Below are 23709 nucleotides of genomic sequence, written 5' to 3'. Positions count from 1 at the left end.
TCATAGCAACTCTTTTAAGTTTTTACACCTGACGTGAACAACCACAGTAAACAATAAAAATGCTTACCACTAAAAACTCTATCTCTGACAATAGTTTCACATTATTGGTGTTGCTGAGATGGATTAGGTGGTTGCTTTCTGAAATTTGATCCATTTGTTCTTTTACACTCTGAAGCATTTCTTCATAACTGCTCAGCTTTAGCTCAATTTGGTCAACTTCCTTTAGAGCTTCATCCAGCAACTTCATCAGAATATTCACCTGTTTCTCTGAGGCCATAATGGACTGGATATTTGCCTGTACAGAAAATTAAGCCACAACATTTTAAGAGATTTTTTATATCTCAAGCATTCCAGTATCTCCTTCTGTCTCTATTACTGTCAAACGCTTTCTAAAACTTGTGATGAAACTGACAAATCAGTATCAGCTTGTAGTACTTATTTAAAGTGTTATTGAACACAGCAGTTCCTCAGTCTGTGGCCCTTCTTTATTTCATAAAGAAAAGACATAAAACCAAAACTCTGCTCCAGTTCTTAGAATTAGGTATTGATTGGCACAAAAATAAAAACCAAACAATAAACACTACTATACTGCAACATTTTTAGTTCCAGAAAAGCAGTTTAGGTGATAAGGTCATAAGTCTGTTGCACAGTAAGTTATCTCTACGGTAACAGCCATGTTCAAAATATAAGAGAAACATTCAGCTTCACAATCTGAGGAGGCTCTTGACTGTTCCCTCAAGACTGTATTCCCTGTATCTCTGTAAGTTTTAAGTGACACCTAGAATGTTGGATTGTTTAAAAAGCAAAATAGCAAACAATATGGACCTGTTACACGCACCCAAATACTGCGATGTTATTAGACTAAACGAGTTTCCTAATTGCACTGAGTAGTATTTTAGGCGTAAGAGACGACATCCATGCACATGAATGTCTGTTCTCTCTCTCCTTGCACCCCTGCCTTCAAGAAAGGTATATGCAGAATGCCTCCCTTTTTTCTTCTCAACTCCTGATCTGAAAGCCTGCGACTCACCCCAGAAGGTCTGGAAAGTAAAGAGTAGAGCTGAAGATCTTTAAAATATGATAATAGACAGGATGTAGCTCTGCCTAGGAACAGATACACATTTACACTTAAATACCTGGCAGAACATGTTAGCTACCTTTTCAAAAAATGCTACATAGTATCAATGAAAACAGTTCAACATGCTAACACACTGTACATTAGAAGAAATGTTTACCCCATCTAGCACTTGCAGCTCTCTTGACAACTTCTCTGCAAAAGCTTCAGCATTAGAAATAGCATATTCACAACCTTCCATCATTATTTCAATATCTTGCTCCTCTCTTGCATTTAACTCCTGGTATTCATCCACAGCTTCTTCATCACCTCCTGCTACACTTTGATTCTCTCCACTTGGAACAGATTCTTACATAGAGAATGGAAATAAAACCCATTATCAAGCACAGAAAGTCACAAGCATTTTAAGAACACTTAAGTATGTTTCACTATCTTCAAGTACATGAATCCACTAAACAACTTTTACCTATGTACACTTTTTTCAGGTCTCAGTCTTCCATGGGCTTCATTACAATTTCCAGAACTGGTTCCCCACAAGTGATGTTTTCCAAATTATGCAACATAAGCAAAATGCAAATAGCCACCTTATTTTACTGCACATACAAAGGGACATACCATCCCAGTTTATTCAACTCTCACACTGGTAATCGACATCAAAATATAGTAAGAGTATTAAGCTGTTAGCAGAAGATCAGAAGAAGTTGGATTCTCTTTTTTGGTAGACAGAGCATAAGGGAAACATACTAAAGTTGATTAAGAAATATATCACTGAAGAAATAAAAATTATCTTGATGCTCAAGATCAGTTTCGCAGCAGAAAAATCAGTACTGATGTAAGTGAAAATTATATAATAATGTTTTCATGAACTATGATTTCTCATAGCAGTGCTTCCTTAATTCAACAAGCCATTCAAAAGCTGACAAACAGAACATCAATGCAGTCCAGCCAGAAAGTGTTTAGAAACATCTGTCTTATCTCTAGCAACTTGATAAGCTATCCAAAGCACTATTTTAAAAAAAAAAAGAAAAACATTATTTAAGAAAAATTGCTTACAAAGAGAAATAAAGGAAAACGGTGTTACGCACCTTCTGCAACTTTAGGCAGTTCTGAAGAATTAAAAGGTATGGAAAAGCAGAGGAAAGGAAGCAGAGAATGTTAGCTAGACAAAGCATTAACAGTGTGTATACTTTAAGTGGCAGTATGAATGTTTTAACATTGCACAAACCTGAAAAGTTATGAGGTTGGTTGAAACCAAATTTCAGTCAACACCAAAATACAGACATGCTATCCTCCCTGTTTTTGATTTCTAGTTCAAGTTCTTCTGCACAAGCCTGAACATATTTAATATCAACAGTTTAACCAATTCTGACAGACTCAACATGAAGTATGCTTACTCACTAGGCTTTACTAAAAAATTGCAACTATTAAAAGATGACGTGACTAAAAGTATTTTAATGATATGGCATGAGTGAAGAAGATATAAAGCCTTCCAGCAACCAGTCACATGAACTGTAATAGGGTCCAGAAGAATTTAACACATGCTTCATAGTTTGTAAACTAGAAATCTCATACAAAACCTCATATAATCTTTAGCATATGACTGAAGCATCTCTTTTTAAAGCATTTTTCTAATTCAGGGGAAATGAAAACAGGAACAAAAGCAATTTGTTACACATTTAGATGTACCAGATCTTGCACGTAGATTTTTGTTCAAGAAACAGAATGTCTTAGAAATACAATAAGCTTATCAGTATTTAGAACTTCATTAATGAAGTTTTCTAGCAGAAAATATGTTATCTAGTCACCTTGTTCATCTGAAGACATAGAAAATATAAGTGAACACAGGAAAAAAACATCAGCATTGGGATTATTTTTTTAGTATGTTTTACATCAGTAATTTTCAAACTTTATGCTTAACATACAGTTCTAGAAGTTTACCTTCCAAGAGCTGTGAACTAACATTAATGAAGTCAATTTTCTTTCTAAGATATCTCTGATTGAGTTTCCAGATACATGAAATGAAGGTGTTCTTTTCCACTGTGCTGCTTGCAACCCATTTATACACTTTGTCAAAATGCAAGTCAAATTCAGGATTGTCCTGCAAAAGATGAGATATGTTATGGACTCAACAATCAAATGATTCTCTGAGCAGCAAAGATTGTTTACACATTTAATTATTGAGATGACAGGATAAAAATGAAATCACACGTGCTATCCTTAAGCTAACACACCAGCTCTGGTGCCCTGCTGCATGTTACTGAATGCGCTAAAACACTGAAAGTGAAAAAACAGAATCCACACCATGAAGATAGTATTTTGTCAAGCCAGATAAGGAAACAATAACACATAATACAGAGATCTGTAGGAGTTTAAACAAACATTTACAGTGCTGTCTGCCCTGAAACACTTGTCTTCAGAATGACTAACGCCTTGTATTAGCCTTCTGAAACTACAAACGGTAGCTGAATTACTGTCAACATATATACAACACAATTCAAGGAGACAGTGTAATAGGCAAGGGAAAAAATTATAAGCACTTTATACATTTTATAGATATGATAGTATTTGACAGCACTGAACAGAATAGCAAAGACTTGGAATTTTGATTGTAAAAAACTACTACAGAAGTATTTTCAACTAGATTTACTGCCTGATGAGAATATTACTTTGATAACAATTAAATACTTTCTACAGCCACTGACAAACTCAGTATGAACTGTAACTGGCAACAGTCTGTTTTAAAGATCATATTACAAGCATTTTACAAGGTCCAGCCTCCATCTGATGAAAAATGTTTTTGCATCAGATACATACTAAATTCTTGCTTAGTTTGTAAAAACTACTATTGCTGTTACTTACTACTTATATTGTCACTGCTATCTGTAGAAGCAGGCCACCCATGAAACTGCACATGATAGGAAATGGTATTTCCTGTACAAGTGCAAAAAAAGCCGTTCTGTTTTTTTCTGTAGCTTATATTGATAAATATAATTACCATACATTTCTAAACAAACAGTATTACTACATAAAATTTGAGTTCTCACAACTAGTGCAGGAAAGGCTTGTGTCAAGAGTTGCACAGGATCACATTTGAAAACCAAAACATGATGCATCTATCAACTTTAATTCTTTTTTTTAATATGAGATAGTTTAGCATTGAACATTTGTTTTTTGAAAGAAAATTTCAAAGTCACTCATTAGACTGGTATATACATTACAGCATACTTCTGAAACTAGTTACTAAATTCTGTTTTACGAAAAAAAGCCCCAGAAGATGGTATAATTTTAAGTGGAACCTTAAACTAAAAGAACAAATTCTCCAACATGCTATTTAGGAATAGCAAGGAAAATCTAAAACCTAGCCAACAAGTAGGTGGATAACTGAAATAATGTATTTAAGCTACACCTGGGGATGATGAAATCAAAGAATTTTCAACTTCAGTTTTCTGCACTGTTCTTCCAAACCACCAGATAACAGAACATAAAATTGGACATCACAGGAAGAATAATTTTCACCTCTGTCTGTTTGTACATCTATGTTTATGACAGCAGGTGAATTTAAATGGCCAAAAATAGGTTGCTCTTGCTGTTCTATGGAAAACACCACCACCTCAGGACTGTATGCTGTCCAACAAATGGCCAATGTCATGATTTAGAGAACAGATTATAGCAGCTCACCTCCGAGCTTAAATACTGCTCATTAAGAATGTTTTAAGTGTCCTAGCAAAAAAAATTACATGTAGCTGAATATCATCAGTAAGATGGTCATCAATTTTTTTTAAGGGGATACTAAGCTTGCAGTAAAAATCTGTGTAAGACTTGAAACAAACAAGTACTGAGCACAAGCACTGTACAGTCACTGAGAGATCACTAAAATAAACAGGGCAGATATTCAAAATATTGCTACACAGGCATATCTAGACTACTTTTACTCAGTTTACCAGGGTTATATTCTTGGAAAGGCTAAAACAAAATGCAGGCATAAGCAGCACAGGAACTTATCATCCTAATTAAATGTGTTCTCATTCTAAGCTTTAAAGCAGTCAGTATCCAGGAAGTTAAACTCTAACTTGGAACCAAGATGGTGTTCTGAGCAAAGCACTAAACCAAAAAAAAAGTTACACATACTTTAACAGCATCTTTAGCATCGACAACAGCCAGATCTCGAAGTGCCCATGCAGTCTGCCTTTTGTAGAAATCTCCCTTGTCAGATTTTTTCACTTTTACCACATTTACTTGCACTGGTCGTTCCGTTGTCACTGTTAAATGAAGTAAAAGGGTAATTTCAAGATGCAAAAATTACTTTTAACATCTGTTTCTGCTGTGCTTCAGCTTCAGAAATTAATTCTCTGCGGGGGAGATTTCGTAACATTTATTTGATGAAAAGAGACCCTTTAAAACATTTTCATTCACAATACCTACAGCTCAGTTTAAATCTCAGTCAACCAGATATGTATCTCCACACAGCTTGTGAAGTAATGAACCCAATTTACAGTTATTTCTTTGACACAGCAGACCTCAGACCGTGGCCACCTAACTGAAAAGCACAGAGGTAACTGGATGCTACAGTCAGAATAAAAACATTTTCTATCAAGCTAATATATTGACAGATCAACCCAAAGCACCTGATATTTTTAAGAGATGTAATATAATACGCACACACTTAAAGGAATGTTAGAACTCGGTTCAGTTACTGTGTCTTTCCAGAGCCCTCTGCTTTGGACTGTAACCCGTACTCTTTTTTGCATTTTATTTAGGCTGATCAGCCTAGATGCCTACTAAATCCCCTTTTGAGCACTATATAAAGCCTCCTTCAAAATCCCACCAGTCCCACACAAATAATTTTGATTCTTTCATTTCAAATTACAGTGAGATCTGGGAATAAAAGTACTGGGTTTTGTTTCTTTCTTAGTAGAAGCAATAATGGAAGTATAAGCTACAACTGATTTTCTCCTTTAGAAATGGAAAGCACCTGCTTTATATGGGGCAAGAATAAATACTGTAAATAAAGGTGAGACAAATAAAACCAAATAAAAATCAAAACCGAAGACAAGAAATATGATGGCATTACTACTTACCCGTGGCACACAAAAAGCAGTTTCTCTTCTTTTTGCCTGCTTTGCACACATTCACAATGCTCAACAAGCGTTCATCATTGGGAGTGAAAATATCCCTCTGTAAAGCATGCTTGATTGCAGTCATTTTCTCTCACCTGAAAGATTTTAAGAAGTCATAATACATTCACAAACATTTAACACACACAAAAAAAACCCCCAACAGTCATTTACTTATAGCAACTACAGTTTTTTGAAATTAAATTTCACACATAACTGAATGAATCATATAGACAAGCACAACCTAGGTGGAAAACTAGCCCACTTTAGGAAAAGTCCAAAATAAAGCCTATTATCTTATCTGTTACACAACTGTAATTTTTCAACACTAGAATGATCCTTCTGCTTAATTTAATAGAGAACAAAAAGCTTCTTAGTAGTAAAGGGGAATGTGAGGCATTAACAAAAGAAGCTGAAATGGGAATCAAGAAAAAAAACCCAAAACCAACAAGACTGTCTGACTAAGTAGTGGAATTCTAGAATGGGTATGAATGCCACGGATCCAGTAAAAATCTGTATGAAGACAGGTGAACAAAAAAACCCCACAAAATTTGACAGGCTGGAGAATGTGAAACTAAAGTCACCACAGTGATGACCTTAAATGAAACTTAAAAGTCCAGAATCCTTGAAATATACCTAACTCTTCAATTAAATTGTCAGGACTTTTTCACTAAATCAAGGTTATACATTGGGCAGACCAAACCAAAAATAATGTCCCATTGAGAGGGACAAAAAGTGTCTCTGGCTCCCTGCTTCACAGGATGATTTTTTTAAATATATTCTGGATACAGTATGTCTTATAGTCATTCAGTCCACCACTTAGATGCCACAACTTCAAATCCAACAAATTACTATTGAGTTTTGGTGTACCACATACACACCCTAACTCTCTTCTGGTAGAAGGAAAAATCGTCCTGATTCAGGATCAGTGTCTCTGCATGCTTAGTCACTCGTGCCTCCCTTGGTACCATGAGAGAAATTCTACCTTAGTACCTGATCCCATGTTATGAGAACATTCTCAAGTATCCTGCGCAAACAGCTTTCTTAAAGCTGAATAAGTACATCACATTCTACATGGTGGCAAAAAAGCACTCCAAACCAACCAAATGAAAAAAAATCCAGTGTACTAGAGTATTCCCAGATTTGATACCTCTGTAAAGAACATGTCCCACTATGCCTCAGCTCAGCTGCCCACATCTTAGGCAACACGGTAGTTTTAAAGATTAGTAACCCAAGGGCTTTGGGAAAACAAGGGCAAACATACCAAGCTGGAATCAGTATTGTCAAGTGTACAGAGCTTGGGGCACCCCAAGAAATGCTGTTTATATGATAACCCTATGGCAATGTAACACGCCGTAGCTAACAATTTTCCCCCCCTTTCATCAAATGCCTGGCACATCTTTTGTTCCCCAAATTATATCAGGTTGTCATTCCTGTTACTCTCCAACATGTACGTAAGATGAACACACAAAATACCAACAACCTGGTGCAGTTCAGAAACATCCCCTTTCCTTCCCAATTTACGATTTTACTTTCTGCTCTAAGTCACATTCAGACTGCTGCAACTTGCTAACTCTCCCATTACAGGGCTAACACAAGTTGTCCACGTTGTGCAGAATACCCCTTTCCCATAAAACAGAACATGCTAAACCCGAGAACAGACTCGATCTGACACATAGTCCAATTTCTGTTACAAACTCACCCCCTTAGTCACAGCCACCAAACCCTTCACAATGTGCAAGGCAGGACCAAGCACATCATTAAGTTCTTAATGAATCCTGCTATCCCAAAGGAACACAGAATCAAACTCAAGGAGCTAGAGACAAAGCTGCTTCCTCAGAAAAATGCTTCAAGACAGCTGAGACCACACCAGTCTCTAATAAATCCCTTTAGACACTGCATTTTTTTTCCCCCAGTAATGACACAGAAAAAGCCTCGGCGACATGAGATCCATCAAACACATCACATCATGGATATGGCCTGCCCAGGAAATACAGGGGAAAAAATCAACAGAGCAATTTGCTAAGGCTGCGTAGCGAGCACTTTGTCTCTCTAAGCGTGTGAACAAGAAAACACGCTATCCCTGCATCCTCTCGGTTCGAAGAGAAACACGAGGCGGTACCCTAACCGTGACACCCCCCGGAATCAGCCAGTCACAAAGTGACTTAACAGGGACACTCGGAAGAGTTACTGACAGCAGCGGCGGCCTCCCAGGGGCCGGCCTGACACCCGCTCTGCCGCCTCCCACCTGCCAGCCCCGCAGAAATCGGCCGCAGACACCCCTCAGTGCAACGGCCGGCGGGACACGGCCGCAGCCGCGCCGCCCCGCCTCCGCTCCCTCAGCCCGCCGGCCCGGGGCGGCCGCCAGGGCCCGGCCCGCGGGGGAAAGCGCGGCCCACGGAGCACCGCGGCAGGCCCCGCACCCGAGGCAAAGGGAAGGGGCGGGTAGTGCCAGGGCCACGTCGCTCTTACCGCAGACCCAGGGCCGGTGGGACGTGGCGGGACAGGGCCGGAAAGCAGGCGCCTCCGGCCGCTGCGGCTCCGGCTGCAAACCCGCCCCGCTGCGCACCGCCCACGGCGGGCCGCTTCCGCCCACGTGACGCTAGCAGCGAGGCGGCGGGCTAGGGAGCCGCACGGCCCGCGCTGCGCCCCCCGGCGGCGGAGGCCGTAACGGCCCTAACACCCGCCCGCGGAGCGGCGGCGGGGCAGGCAGGGAGGGGGCGGTCGGGCAGGCAGGGGCGCAGGGGGGCTCTCCCCCCGCCCTGAGGGCGGGTCCGGCGCTGTAGCCCTGAGCGCGGTGCGCAGCCGGCCCAGGCCACGGAAGGCCTATGTGGGGAGCGGGCGGGCGGTGTTGTTGGGCTGGAGCGGTAACTGCGCGGTGGCTTCCGCGAGTGCGGCCGGGCCGAGGCGGGCCGTGGGGCTCCGGGGCGTCCTGAGGGCGGCGGGCTCTGCAGGCTGTCCCATGCCGCGGGGAACGGCGGTCCCGCTTCGTGCCCCTGTGTGTGTGTCCTCCTGAGGCGGCTCCTGCCCGGGTCGGAGCTGGGTTGCCTCAGGCAGGGGAAAAACACCGGAAAAAAGGGCCTGGAAAACCTCCCCGGGCTCCAAAATGTTGGGGGGGGTGGTGGGGAGAAGAAGCTCACTCCAGTGGCTGTGGAACTAGGTAAAACCCCGCTGTGTAATTACAAGGCATTAAACGGCCAGAAAAAACAATGCAAACACTATCTTTCTGTATTACAACAGGCAAGAGGTGTTTTCTGGGCCAGCATGATGTGAGGTGGCTTGCCACCAGTTTGTAACAGAATAGCAAAATGCCAAGGGAGAAATAACGTAGGTTATTTATTTATTACAACAGAAAACATCTTTTCCAAGTGGTTGTTACACATTACCAAAATGTAGGTTTTTAACATGTAAAACTGGGATTTCGTCATTCCTGTATCACTTTTCCACTTGACTGAAAGCATTAAACATGATGGACCAATAGAGTCTTTTTGAATGTACTTCTGTTTTCTGACTTGCAAAACATGCTGTGCACTTCTATAATGTATCATTCATGAGGGCCAAGGTTAAAAAGAGTTCTGTAATTTCTCAGTTCAGCCACAAAATGTAACTGTCTGGCTAGATCTATAAAGACTGGATAAGGCAGCCATAAAAGATTGGACAAGGTTTCATAAAGCTGTTGTTATTAGCAAGAACCCTTCTAGTTTTCTGGTTTTAGTGGTTCATTCTGCTAAAGGGCAAAAAAAAAAACCCACTCCAAAACATGGTTTGTTAATGCTAAAATGTGGTTACACATGGTACAACTGACATGAGATCATCTTCTAGGATGCACAGTGCCATCCGCCATCCTCTCCCCTCCTGTCTCAGCTTCCCACAGATGCTCTTCAGAAAAGGCCTTTGATCTTCCAACACTGACTTTAACACATGACAAAATGTTCTTCAATTACATATTACAAATTATGTAACACAATCCCCTGCTTTACTGGAAGAAGATAGATTTATATACTGAAAGTATTGAGGAATAGGTAGGTAGATGACAGGAAAGGCAGTATAGGCTTTCATTGGGAGGAGGTGGGTTACTTTATGTATGACTCCAAAACACAAAGAAGGAGAAAAATGAGAAAAAACCCAGAAGGCACAATCCAAAACAAGCTCGCTACTCTTCCAAAATGATTTTTAAAACTCTGCATTGATCTGTATTTGCTTAATTTAAGATGCAGGAAAAGATCCATTGTCAATGAAAGATAAACACATGGGAAACATCCTTCTATTTTAAATATAAGGTCATGGGTCTTAGATGGTGAAAATGGTCATAAATCTGTGAACTGCAGTTCAAGAACTTCACCCGTGTATTTTTTGTTGATGTGGAGCTATCTTACCTGAATGAAGATAAATGTTTTTTATCGCATGGTGCTGCAGAAAACTGATGTTTTGTTTAAGTATAGAATAAGACAAATATGGTATTGATAAATGCTACAAACAAAATATTCTCAAATTCTTTTGCCACAGGTTTGCCCATATTCTTAACTGATGCTGGTGAAAGAGTTTTAAAAAAATACACTTAGGAAAAAACATCATGTCTTTTATGACAGCCTCTATTCCCTTTCTGACTCTTAAACAAATGAGCATGAAGTTGCTCATTATCATGCTTCTTCATTTTCAGGCTGCCATATTTTTCCTCTTCTCTGGAACAGATATGGCTGGTAACAATTCCTGTTTTCTGAAGAAATACCACACTATATACAGAATATCAAGTATTAATTCGCTCCATCATCTGGTTGAAACCTTTTATAAGAATACTACAAATGCATTTGTGATAATCCTTTACTGCTGTAAGTTTCTTCCTATTAAATTTTGGAGAAGTCTTCCAGAAGAAGCAGATGAATCCCTAGATACTGTATTTCAAACTACATTCTGTACATCCAAGGTCAGGAAATGTGATGTAAGAAACAACTCTGCATTAATTGAAAGATTGGCTATTCAGCTTGTCAGGTCTTGCCCATTTATAATTTAGCATATTCTGTTATCTTCTGTGGCACAGCTGTGCTTTACTAACTGCAAAGTGACAGTCTCCCACACCTCAGGACAAAGACCATCTATAGTGCGACCAGCCCCATCTAGCAATTACAATGTCTTGGTATTTGACACCTTATAAAGAACTGTCTAAATGTAACAAGTCCCTAGATTAGGTCAGAAAATATCTTCTAAAATATTTTTCCTTTTGATAATAACTGAAATAATTTACATGGACAATGTCCCCTTTTCTCCTTCCCTTTTGTTTAGTCTGATCGCTTGGTGAAGATGTCTGAAATACTACATTATCAGAAGAAATGCCAAACAGATTTTAATTGCATATTATTCCACATAAAATGCAGGCTTATTCTTATTTCTAATATAGTCAGCTTAATGTTTATACAAGAATAGAAAGATATAAACTAGTGATGCAAGTCTATTAAATATGGTGGAACATTATATTTATTTTTAGCTTACCCGTTTCTAACGTGATACAGACAATCATTGGTCAGGAATTCACTATACCTGTAATTTATTTCAAAACAACGCTCTGAAGTGCTTATTATTAGAGGATCTATGTTTTCATTACAATTACAAGATGAATGATGAGAGCTTTTCCACTCAGAAAATATTTCCTTGTGCCATTAAGCAAAGAATTTGTGAACATTACAGAAAACATTGTGACCTCTAAAATTAATACACAGTCCAAACGAAACACTGTATCACAGAAAATAGTAGTCTGAATCATCATACTTGCTATTGAAGATGGGTTTGTGGAACCTGGATGTTGGGCAAATAGTTCTTGTAGCTGTGGGTCAAATGTTACAACACACATACTTGCACCGGCTTATCCCAAAGACATTCTGAAAAGAACAACTGCATTTCACAGTTACTATACATACAGTCCTTCTCTCTAATGAGATTTAGGTGACAAAAATAAGACTGAAGTCCTTACAAATTCCAGAAGATTTGTGTTACCCACATAAAATGCCTTCACAACTGTCGAGACACATAATTACTAAGATTTGGGTTAGAATGAATGTCATTTACAACGTATGCCTAGAATAAATATATAGTCTTGGAAGATTAGCTGAACAAAGGTATAGAATTTCCTATATACAAGCAACAGGATACCATTTAAAAAGTAAAGTAAAAAGCTGTATGTTTTCAAACAGTTTTTCAAGTATATTCTCACTTATTTGATGTTTCTTCAGTTTTGAATCCAAAGTACATTTATGTGAACGTTTTTAAAGATGGGAGTTCATGTGAAAGGCAACGGTGAAGTACAAGCTACACACCCTTGCATGACTATCCCATTTTACAGAAGGCACGTACTGAGAGGGGACATTAACCAGCTCATGATTTCCTAGGAGCTATTTACATTAGTCAGCTTTAGGTACATAGCTGGTTTAGTCCACAGCTAGTCTCCCTGTACTCTCTTGGCTGTCGAAAGAGAAAGCAAATTTTCTCCTGCAGGATGCTCTGACCAGAAGCTTCTCTGAATGACCTTTTGGGTTGACATTTCTTTATTGACTATGGGAAGAGCAGTCAACTAACTTAGCTGACTGACACTGGGTAATATCACTGTGCTTATGGTCAACACTATTCCTCTTCAGCTCTTGCTCAATACAGCTTTAATTCATCCCATTTCTACTGTAATACAACACTGTCACCAGTCCAGCCATTATTTTTTGTTACGGGTGAGATATTCCAAACCACTCAGTAGACTCCACGTTGTGTTAAATGTTACTCTAAATACTAATACGCATTTAAGTAGTGCACTGATTATGCTAACACATAGCTAGAAACTGGTGAAAATTACTCTCTTAATTCTATGAATTTTGAAAGGTCTATCACTTGCCTACAAGGTTAACTGTAGTAGCCAACAACTGCGGTTTACATAGTATTGTGTTAATTCTTGGTCCAGAGGTGGAGAAGAGATAAACAAACAGTTTCTGTTCCCTAATTAGCCCTGATCATATACATAAGCAATATAGCACCAGAAAGAAGATGTTAACGACACAAAAGAAAAAAGGACCTTCTGACAGGTCTGACAAATAAAGCAATTCTGCTTAAGGACATTCATTTTCGGTTTTGAAGACAGTACAACAAATAATGGGAAGGCCAAAGGGAGTGCTAAACATTCTGAGGAAAACATATTGTAACTGCATAGGTGAAAACTTGGTCCCATGGTACCTGAATGCAGAACTCCGATTCGTCAGGATAAGAGTTTGATACTTGTATTGATGTAGGTGTGATCTCTTTAATGGAGTTCTGTATTTCAACACATCTGAAAATGGAAATGTGCGTCATTCTCATACAGAACTCATTTGGTTGCTTTTTTTCCCACTCCCAGGATATAATTTAACCATTAATGCACTTAATGCTTTAAAAATATTTCCAGCTATTAATGAAAGGTAATTCATACCTCCGTGACCATATAAGCAAATGCTGAACTCTATTTACATAAACAATCACCACTGACCATGAGATTTATTGGTCCTATGTTGAAAGCCTCATATATTTGTGAGTATTTGCCAGAGTGAGGCCCTCCTGATATATATAAATGAATGGTCAATCATTTATGTAAAAAGTGTGTTGGTTTTTACTGATATGTAAAATTTAAAAGCAGATACTGCATATCACTATCTTTTTGATCAGATGATTTATGAAATGCTGGTCAGTGAAAGTCAACCAGTCACCTTAATGTTAGAAAATGCATCTTTAGGACAAAGGACAGAGGGAGAGACATAAAAGATTGGAAGCATAGAAGCATATCCTCATAAGTACTAAGCAATCCCTGTTGTTGGATGACCAGATTGAATCATCATTTAGGTATGTGTCATCAAAGTTCACAATCTTCAAGTCCTTCTTAAGGTACATTTCATTCAGTTTGTTCAGTGTTCGAGCAAATGTATATTTAGATGCACAACTATATGCTTCCAGATTGTAGACTTTGTGGAAGTGCATATCAAAATATGGATTATCCTAAAAAAATGGAGAGAGAATGAAATTATTACATGCATCACAGATGTTAGAATGGCAATCTGTTGTTCTCTGCTCAGGTACGTTCGGGGCTTTTTCTTAGTTTGATGGTCCCTGAAGGACTTTGCATATTTCTGCTATTCAAGCTAAAGGGTCTTTAAAGTCTTTACAAAGTAGCAGTTTGTAATTAGCTGCAATTCTTTGCCATCAGGAGTTTTGCCTGAGTAAAAGTTTCAGACTTTGGCCAAGCAATATACTGCACTTTATAAGGATTATACAATCTTGTTTTGAAATGAACCAATTTGTCATTTTGCCTAAAACACACTATATGAAAAGCACTTGCCTTGGACTATAACTATATATGCCTGTCAGAAGAAGAATATTGATTGCCCTTCCTGCCTAAATTGTAATTATCTGTGCTTTCTGGCTTTTTGGCACAATTAATCCTAGCAGCAGCTAGGATGTTAAATAGCTGTTAAATTCTGTGGATATGAATAACTATTATGAATATTTATAGCAGTGTTAATCACCTTATAATTATGAGTTTGAGGTTCATTTAGGCTTTTCTTTAACCAAAAATGAAACAGATTTTGATCATCCCAGTTGTGGAAGGCTGAATCATCTCTGAAGATACTCAAGCACAGCACTTCAGAAAAAAAGCTGAAGTAAATTCATGCAGGCAAGTGATAAGGAAATCCTCTGGCTGCCTTGGCTGGGGAAGGGACAGGAATATCTCTAGAAGCAAGATAACTTGGAGAGGGGATGTAAAGGATTATTAGTTTTTACTTTTTTCCCTCTCTGGCCTAAACTGCAAAGAGCTTTCAGGGTGCAGGGATGCTCTGAAGCCGAGCTTCCTCTGTTTCCCAGGATCCTAGTTTTAGACTTGAGAGCAATGTGCACAGGACAGAATGAGAACAACCACAGTTTGACATTTTCCTGGGAACAAGGCTCTGAAACCTTTCTTGTGATTTGATTTCTCTTTCACTAGGATAATGTAATCTGAATTCTATTTTATGTTCACTTGAAAGCACTTTCAAAGGGGAAAAAAAGTCATTATTTCCTGGACTACATTTATTATGCAAGGACAACTGTTAAAAAGTCTTCTCATACATGCAGTAAGATATTCACCTCAGCATATTCTTCTAGCTTTTGTAAAACAGGATTTAATTCTGCTTTTGGTGTTGTTCTGTGTTGTACTACTGCAGACTCATTTTACCTTTCTGAAGTTGTATCTGAGAGATTAGGACTTTTTTTAGCAGTAATGTATTTTGGATTTAGTATGCTGTGTTTTGGATTTAGTACGAGAATAATGTTGATAACACACTGATGTTTTAGTTGTTGCTAAGTAGGGCTTGCTCTAAATGAGGGATTTTTCAAGTCTCCCATGTTCTGCCAGCGAGGAGGTTCACAAGGAGCCAGGAAGGAGCTGACCCAAACTACCCAAAGGGGTAATTCCGTCCCATAGAACATCATGCTCTGTGTATAAACTGGAAGGAGTTGGCCAGGGCCAACTGATCACTGCTGGGGGACTGGCTGGGCATTGATCAGTGGGTGGTGAGCAGTTGTATTGTGCATCACCTTTTTTTTTTCTCTTGGGTTTTATTGCTCTCTCTCCCACTGCTCTTCACTACAATTGTTGGGGGTTTTTTGTTAATATTTTCAATTATTATTTATTTCCATTATTAAACTGTTCTTATCTCAACCCATGGGTTCTACTTTTTTCTGATTCTCCTCCCCATCCCACTGGGGTTGCAGGTGGAGGGGAGTGAGTGAGCAGCTGTGTGGGGATGCTGGCTGGGGTTAAACCAGAACATAAGGTCAGCCACATCTAGCCAAAGCTGTTTCATATTTACACACACAAGTACACCAATATATAATGGATCCAATTAATGTGAGAATAAGCTATGTGAAACAGTCACAATTTCCTGAGCTGGTACACCAAACGATGCACTTGCATATTTTACACATTGACTTTGTCACACAGAGAACAGGTTCATACATTCAAATGACAGGGTCACAGTCTCCATAAAAATATTTAATGAAATTTTAGTTTCAAATACACATTAAAATCCACAGGATTAACTCCAGTTTACACTGGGAGCTGTAAGTGCAGAGCTTTTATTCCCACTTATGCTAAACAAATTAGGAAACATCCATCTTCTCCCTCAGATCTCAACTAGAGGGAAGAAGATTACAACAAACAAGAAAATCTGTCCTTCCTCCTCCCTCGCCAACAGTACAAATGCAATGTAGAGCCTCTCACAGGCAATAAAACCAAAATTCCTTGGAGGTTTGGTTTGGGTTTTACATAACTTTCTTTTTCAGATAATGCATTTTAATTGCAGTTTAATACTTGTATCCCAAACTGCAACATAAGAAAAGTATACTCTAATATATATATATTTAATAATACATAAGACTTACAGTATCTGCTTCTTTTCCATCAATCATCTCTAGATCTCTCAAAAACCACTTCTCAACTATTTCGTATTTCTCCTCTCGATCCACCCGCGAGTGTTTAACCATACATATTTCTACTTCTTCACTTTTAGTCACTGCAAGAAAAGAATAGTTTAGATATGCAAGCAAGTACTTTCCAAAAGTTCCAATAATAAAAGACTTAATCAAACTACATTCTAGATAATAACTTAAATGATGATGAGCAGGGCTGTATAGGGCTATACTGGACTTAATAGTTTTGTTTTGCCCAGGTAGTATGGATAGCACTATGTTCTCAGTCTATGAAACTGACAGCTTTTAGTAGATTTAGGATTTACCTAATCCTGTGAAAAGAGAACCTTGTCTGTGCAAAAGCCTTTCATTTGAATTCACTAGCAGTGCAATGAAAGCCTAACTCTGGCACAGGATCTGTATGGATAATCCACTTATCCTACTTACTTTTGAGAGGGAATCTTCTGGGGTCCTAGAGTCAGAAAATGGCAAAACCACTACCAAGGCTCTGTATTTATGAGACTTGTGCTACACTTTCCATTCTGTGGATGAAGTTCTCTTACGAAGCCATTGCTTTTCTGAAGCAAAACTCTCATTTCCCTATTAAATATGTAAGTAGGCCACTTAACAAAAATAACGTATTTCTCAAAGCTTCAAGTTGGCAGTGCTGTCTCTGTAGAAATTACTATTTTCTGACTTAGGCAGGAAATGAGAGGAAAAAAGAGCATGAAGACACTGTTTGCAATAACTGCCATTATTAATTGATAATATTGAGTGCTGGGTAGGAGACTAGATTTCTTTAACGCACAACAACCCGTGTGAAAAGCACTGGAGCCTGAACAAGCTCCTGCACACCCAGCATGACAACTGCAGGGCAGGCCACCTCCCCAAGCCATCCGCTAGTCTAAGGTAAGGGCAAGATGTCACCTGCTTCTGTGGGGAGCATTTCGACATCACAGCACAAGGCTACAGATGCAGGAGCAAAATTCTTTTATTTCCGAATACTGACTGCCTGAGTTTTTGAAACTATCTTTTTTTTAAAGATTTTAAAGATAAAAGACTAATTTTATCTTATTCCTGTTAAAACATCTCCTACTTCTCACCTGTTTATAAGAAAATGGTTGTTAAATAAAGACAAAGGATATATGTCGGATATATGCTTGCTTTTCATTGCAAAGAAAAACAGTGGGAACATATAAATGTATTATAATTTCTCTCAGCCTATAGCTTCCCTACCTAGGAAATACAAATCACTGTTGCTTTTTTTTTTTTTTTATGGTCCTATCAGTCATAGTTGTTCAATGATTTTTAACCAAAGGACCGCCACTGTGTTTTCTTCTATGGAGAAGTTACAAGGGTTTTTCATTTGCAAGCAGAGCTGCTAGACTAATCTTAGAAAATTCTCTTCATACTTTCAGCTTCTCCCTTTTTTTTTTTTTTTTTTTTTTGCTTGCTTGCTTGGGAGGGAATATGTTGTCTCCCTCAGAGTTAAAAAGAAACAAGCTCAAGCCCAAAAGCCCCCAGTCCTGTCAGAAATACAAGGGGATATCCTACTGGCCCCCAGGTCCCACACACTGCTATTTCTTTATCCCTCATGCAGGAGCAGAAATTGTATGACATAAGGATGGAGCATGGATGTGTTGGGAATAACAAAACCAGAAGCATGTCCCTCCTGCCTAGTGGTGAAACTTGGGAGGACTATTTTCAACTAAAAAACCCCCCAAACCTCATTTTTTCTTTATTTTTCCTGCATTTTACATATTGCTTGTTCTTGCACCCAGTTAGCAGATTTAAATGAAATTGAATTTTTTATACAGAATGTGCGCTTAAATCTACCATGTAATTCTGTTAAACTCTAAAAGCTTTTCTTGGGGAGGGCACAGCTATAGCAGTGCCTTCATAGAGCACAAACTGTTTCTTAAGGTCTTTCATGGACTGAACACATTTTTCAGAGTCTCTGTTGGACAATATGATGTTAGTCCTACCATTATTGTCAGGCATACCAATACTGGGTTGTGAAAATCCCTAAATGTGGTTGCATTTCAGCTTTACATTCTTCCAGGGTTTAAAAATCACTTAGTGAAAGGATACTACTGCCTTCATGCGCAAACTGAGAGTAGCTATTGTGAAGAGGAGGGAAAATAATTTTGTGCACATGGCACAAAAATAAGATTGTTCAGTTATCCACATCAAGATTTTGTTGTAATATAGAACTCAAAAGGCATAGTTTTACCTATAGTCTGACTGATTTAGGGTTTTTGTTACGGTAATTTGAAATCAACAGGAATATACTGAGGTTCCATTGCAGTGATAAGATTTTAGATAATGTGTTTTGCTCCCACAGAATCACAGCAGATTACAGTAGCTGCTGGCAGACAGATGCAACCCATCTTTCAGAATCAGATTTCCACTCACCACTTACTTGACTATGCCTGAATATATTAAGGGAGTTTAATATTGAATACTGGAAAGATCCCAGTCTTCATACTCCACATAAATTTCCTTTTATGTCTTCAGAGAGTTCCAATCAGTTAATCTGATTAGAGGCTTTCTCTAGTGGCTTGTTCTCCTCTACCTTGGAAAGAAATTTTTAGTAAAGATTTTAAAGGTGCATTGTACTATTTCCCCTGTTCGGATGTTTCATAACAATGAACTGTTTAGATCTACCACATGCAACTAAAAATACTTCTCTACCAGATAGTTTTATGAACTATGATCAGGTTGGTACATTTAGAAGCTTTATGACGTTCAGGAATTCATTTCTTAAAACTATTTTTACAGCTCTAAAATACAAAGCCTCTTCTACTAAAATTACATGTGCATGGAGAACACAGCTTGCTTAGTATTTCCAGTAATCTGTAAAACAACTGAATTGTCCTGAAGACTTCTGATGTTTAGAAAGATAATGATCACAGAATATGGGTGACATCATCCCATATCGGTTATTAACCCAATATGTCTCCAGTATATAGCTTATTTCTACCTGGTACATGGACTTTGAGCCTGAAGAGGAAACAGACTGGAAGAAGCATTCACTTCAACCTAAATACTTAGGGGTGACAGCATTTTTTTTAGTATCTTTCAGTGTCGGGAAATAAAATGCAACAAAACCTCAAACTTTTCTGCAACCTTGTTCTAAAAACATCCTGAAACTTGAAATCAAGTTTAGTAAGCAGTCACATGATTAAGTTAATCACTCACAGCAATCTTGTTTTACCCATGGTTTGTGCTAATTGGTAACTTAAATATGCATTTATTTAAACGACAAGTCTGGTTTATTGTTCCCAAAGCAACTGAACATTAGACCAAGACAAGGGATAGTGCAAAAGCTCTAGAAATTAAATGTTTTCCGCAGTGTTAATGTACGTTTTATGCTTTCTTATGGAAAATCTAATTGGAACTGCAGCAAGGTGTTGGTGTTGTAAGCGCGGGGCAGGCACTGGCAGCGCTGCCGCGGCCCACACGCCGTCAGCGGCTGCGTTGCAAGTGTCACGTCCCCCGCCGCCACCAGCGTTCAATCCCGCACGGATCAGAGAGGGAAGAAAACGCCGTTCGCGCCGGCTACCGGCAGCGCGGGGCCGCCGGGCTTCGGCCGTGCTGGCGGCGGGGACCCGGGATGCCGGTGCCGCTGCCGTGCCCGCCCCGCTGCCCCGCACACCCCGCACGGGCGCCCTCGCAGCCCTCGGCGCCCCCGGGCACAACCCACCACCACCACCACCACCACCCCACCCCGTACCCCCCCCGGCCGGCTGCCCCCGTACCTGCGGCGCACAGGTAGCAGCGCCCGGCACCCGCGCCCTCCACCTCGATGAACTCGTGCAGCCGCTGCCGCCGGGGGCCGAAGAGCCTCCTCGCCAGGTCCTCCTTCACCAGCGAGGACATCGCCTCCTCCCCGCCGCGCAGCTGCTCAGCGGCGGGTACCGGCTCCCCGCGCCCCGCAGCCGCCGCGCCGCGCCGAGCACCCGCTGGGCACCGCGACGGAGGCAGCCCGCCGGGCCGCCGGGCGCGGGGGAGGCATCGCTAGCGGCGGCCCCCGGCGGGACCCCGCGCCCTGCCGGCCAGCCCCTGCGCCGCCGCGGCCCGCCGCCGTTAAGTGTCCGGCCGCCGGCGCGGAGGGAGGCCGGGTCGCGGATCTCCCCGCCCCACGCGTGTCCGCCCGCCCCCGCTGCGTGGCGTGGCCTCCCCCGGCGGGCCGGGGCCGCGTTGCCCCCCGCGGGTGCGGCGCTGGCGGCCGCGGCGGGGCCGAGGTGCCGTCGGGGCGCCCGCCCGGGGCCGCCTCCCGGCCGCAGGAGCAGCGAATGAGCGAGAAAACCGGCGAAGTGCTCACGGCGGGGGCAGCTTACCCACAACAAGAGCTGCCAGTGCAGTCCTGTCAGTCGGTCCAAGAGTCGGTAGACTTTACAAAAGGAATTCGGTGGCCCTCGGGCTGTTAACTACGGTTGCCAGGCTAACAGCTTTGTGGCTGTCGGTAGCTAAGGGACCGCTCCCGCACGGAAGGCGCCGCCGCTGCCGTGCCGCAGGAGCCCGCGGCGGGCAGGGGCAGCCCGAGCGCCGGGGGAGCCGCCGTCCCCCCTGGGTCCCTATCCCGGAGGGGCCTTGCGCACCGGCGGGAGCGCATCTGCGGGAATTTGGCCCGTTCCTGCATCTCTGCAGGTGTGTGGGTGAGGTTCTGGGGGCGAGTGCCCTTCTGATTTCAGTAGCTGCAGTAGCCTGTGTTAGAACTTTCCCTTTGGACTCGTTTCTGGCTGCTTGCCGAAGCTGGAGGTTCTCTTCTAATTCTTATGCTTGAGCTTATTATGCCTAAAGACCTTATTGGGGTTTTTAATCTTACAGTCTCCATGCAGCTTCAAAAGGAATCTAACCTCGCAATAAAACCGAGTACTAAAGTGAAGATTTAGAAGATGAGGTAAAAGATCTGAGGATTTTAAAAAAAAAATAAATTACAATATTATTAGAATTAATTTAGTGCCATCGGTCTACATGGTGCTTTGCTGATGTGAAGCATCACTGGCATCTTGGAGGTGATGGAGTTGAGACAAGAGCAGTGCATAGCTCTGTTCTTCTTGAGTTAGATTTTTATTTTCCACAGTTCAATCAGACTGTAAATCATTCTGCCTCGGTGTTCACAAGGGTGTTTTGAGGTCTGATATATTAACACTCTTAAACTTTTTATCTTTTCAGATATTCTTGCGTATTAATATTGTGCCACTCTGGTCAGTCATATGTGGCTAGAGTGCATAGCAGAGCCTTACACTGAAAGCCATGATTGGGCTTTAGGTGGTGCTTTAGGGCTGTGTAGCTGCTGTCTGAGCTGTACTCATGAATGTTCAGCTGCTCCTCTACCTCCTACCTTCTTCTGTCCATGCCTACTTAGATTTCATTGTATGGAAAGAGCACTGCCTCCATACTGACTTGACCATCTGTGTGGTACATGCAAACACATTCATAAATATCTGCATATTATTGTCCCAAACCATGTACTCTTAAAGCACAGACACAGATAAATTACAGTTTTCATATTTAGAGATCTTTTGAAAAAGGAGCAAAAGGTTTTGATAACTGATATAATAATCTAACCATTTCTACCTGTTAGATGCAGCAGTCAAGAAACAAAAAAAAAAAAAAAAAAAGGAAAGAAAAAACCTGTGACTTTGGTAAAAGATTCGTCTGGATTTATTTCTGAGCTGTTGCATATGCAGACAGTGCTCAGAAGATCCTATTCTGTGATGTAGTTATTTTCTTCACATCTCCTTTTAAATCAAATTATATTTTTAAAAGTATTGTAGAGATTAAATTTATAAATTAAATTACTTCTGCAATATCCTTTAATGCATTCTCAAATGCTACATTAAACAACCACTGAGTATATACGTAGAAAGGTATGATGGTGATTTTAACGTTGAATGTTTTAATGAGAAACAGAAAAATTTGTAATTTACTATTGCTCTTGATCCTTTTGATTCTTTATTCCCCCATCCTGTGTTAGAATGTAGCAGGACAGTTCTGGTGCAGCTGGTATCAGGACTACCTGTAGCATTTGGAATAATGCCCTTAAAGTTTTTTTGGTTTTTTGGTTTTTTGTTGTTTGTTTTTTTTTTTTATATCTACCCTATTCTTCATAGTCTTTTCTCCCTTATTTAGATGAAAGTGGGGAGAAATGGCCATTCCATTTTGGAGATTACTCATAATTTTCTTCCTCTCTGTTTCACTACTACTTTGCTTACTTGGGTGGACCAGAAATAAGGCTTGACAGGCTTTAGAATCTTCTTCCTGTGCAGCATGCATAAAGTTAATTTTTATGTCTCCTTGCTTAGTTGTCAGTAAATTAAAAATTTTGAAGGGTGAATCTTACAGTAGGTAAAGAGCATCTGCAGCGTCTGCCCAGAACTTCTCACCTACTTACACCTTCCTCTGTTGTCTGTTTCCTTGCTCTGTTTCTGTTTTTCCTGTTGCTTTTCTACTGATATTCTACCTCCTCTTTCTTTTTTCTTTCATCTTCTGCAACATAAGCCTTAGGGAGTCCCTCTTAGGGACTTAGAGGCTCTTTTTAGATGACTCATGCAAAGAATAACACAAATTTCATGTAGAAAACTAGACTTTCACTGAGAGCAGATAAGCACCGTGTAGGCACAGGTGTAAGCATACTTTCACTCGAAAAGCACCATACGCAATTCAAGGCTATGATGGGAAATCCTGGTGGTTTGTAACTTGAAGCTCTCCAGGTCACTCTAATTTCATCCCACTCAAAACCTGCCATTATGAGCTTCTGCTTTAATATTTCATGAGGCTGTACCTGGAATACTCCATTCAGTGTTGGGCCCCTCTCTACAAGACAGACACTGAGGTGCTGGAGCATGTCCAGAGAAAGGCAACGAAACTGGGGAAGTGTCTGGAGCACAAGTCCTATGAGGAGCAGCTGAGGGAACGAACTGGGGGTGTTTAGTCTGGAGAAGAGGAGGCCTGAGGGGAGACCTCATCACTCTCCACAGCTACCTGGAAGGGGGTTGTACTGAGGTGGGTGTTGGTCTCTTCTCCCACGTAACAAGTGATAGGACAAGAGGAAATGGCCTCAAG

The 23709-nt window shown here is 40.6% G+C and overlaps 2 protein-coding genes across 9 annotated transcripts in view; both read right to left on the bottom strand.

Annotated features, from left to right (window-relative positions):
- The window catches only part of EXOC1 (exocyst complex component 1), a 30108-nt gene extending 21325 nt beyond the window's left edge, over positions 1–8783 (bottom strand). For 4 of the 8 annotated variants that reach the window (XM_040595891.1, XM_040595921.1, XM_040595930.1 and 1 more), the window contains exons 1-7: positions 8662–8783; positions 6154–6287; positions 5204–5334; positions 3014–3173; positions 2161–2181; positions 1236–1423; positions 68–295 (exon numbers count right to left, since the gene is read on the bottom strand). In XM_040595891.1, coding sequence (XP_040451825.1) covers positions 68–295; positions 1236–1423; positions 2161–2181; positions 3014–3173; positions 5204–5334; positions 6154–6277 — 852 coding nt within the window. In that variant the 5' untranslated portion in view covers positions 6278–6287; positions 8662–8783. Of the gene's footprint in view, positions 1–67; positions 296–1235; positions 1424–2160; positions 2182–3013; positions 3174–5203; positions 5335–6153; positions 6288–8437; positions 8532–8661 lie in introns of those variants that run through there. The other 4 variants (XM_040595911.1, XM_040595937.1, XM_040595956.1 and 1 more) reach the window with 2 other exon arrangements.
- A 717-nt stretch (positions 8784–9500) lies between these two features.
- Positions 9501–20759, bottom strand: EXOC1L (exocyst complex component 1 like). Its single transcript, XM_040595971.1, has 3 exons — positions 20397–20759; positions 16609–16739; positions 9501–14187 (listed from the first exon to the last, which is right to left on the bottom strand). The coding sequence occupies exons 1-3, from the start codon at positions 20515–20517 to the stop codon at positions 13924–13926; spliced, it is 516 nt and encodes a 171-aa protein (XP_040451905.1). The 5' UTR covers positions 20518–20759; the 3' UTR covers positions 9501–13923.
- Between the last annotated feature and the right edge of the window lie 2950 nt (positions 20760–23709).

The sequence above is a fragment of the Falco naumanni genome, chromosome 1, assembly GCF_017639655.2.
Source record: "Falco naumanni isolate bFalNau1 chromosome 1, bFalNau1.pat, whole genome shotgun sequence".
NCBI lineage: Eukaryota > Metazoa > Chordata > Aves > Falconiformes > Falconidae > Falco > Falco naumanni.
Note: the sequence above shows the minus strand (reverse complement) of the source record. Positions and strands in the feature narration are given on the sequence as shown.

What these genes read in the sequence shown, in the direction of transcription:
- EXOC1L (XM_040595971.1), bottom strand. Translation starts at nt 20,517, where the DNA reads ATGTCCTCGCTGGTGAAGGAGGACCTGGCGAGGAGGCTCTTCGGCCCC. An exon ending in CTGCTACCTGTGCGCCGCAG is followed by an intron (nt 16,740 to 20,396) that starts GTACGGGGGCAG and finishes CTTTTCTTGCAG; the next exon opens with TGACTAAAAGTGAAGAAGTA. An exon ending in ATGGAAAAGAAGCAGATACT is followed by an intron (nt 14,188 to 16,608) that starts GTAAGTCTTATG and finishes CCATTTTTTTAG; the next exon opens with GATAATCCATATTTTGATAT.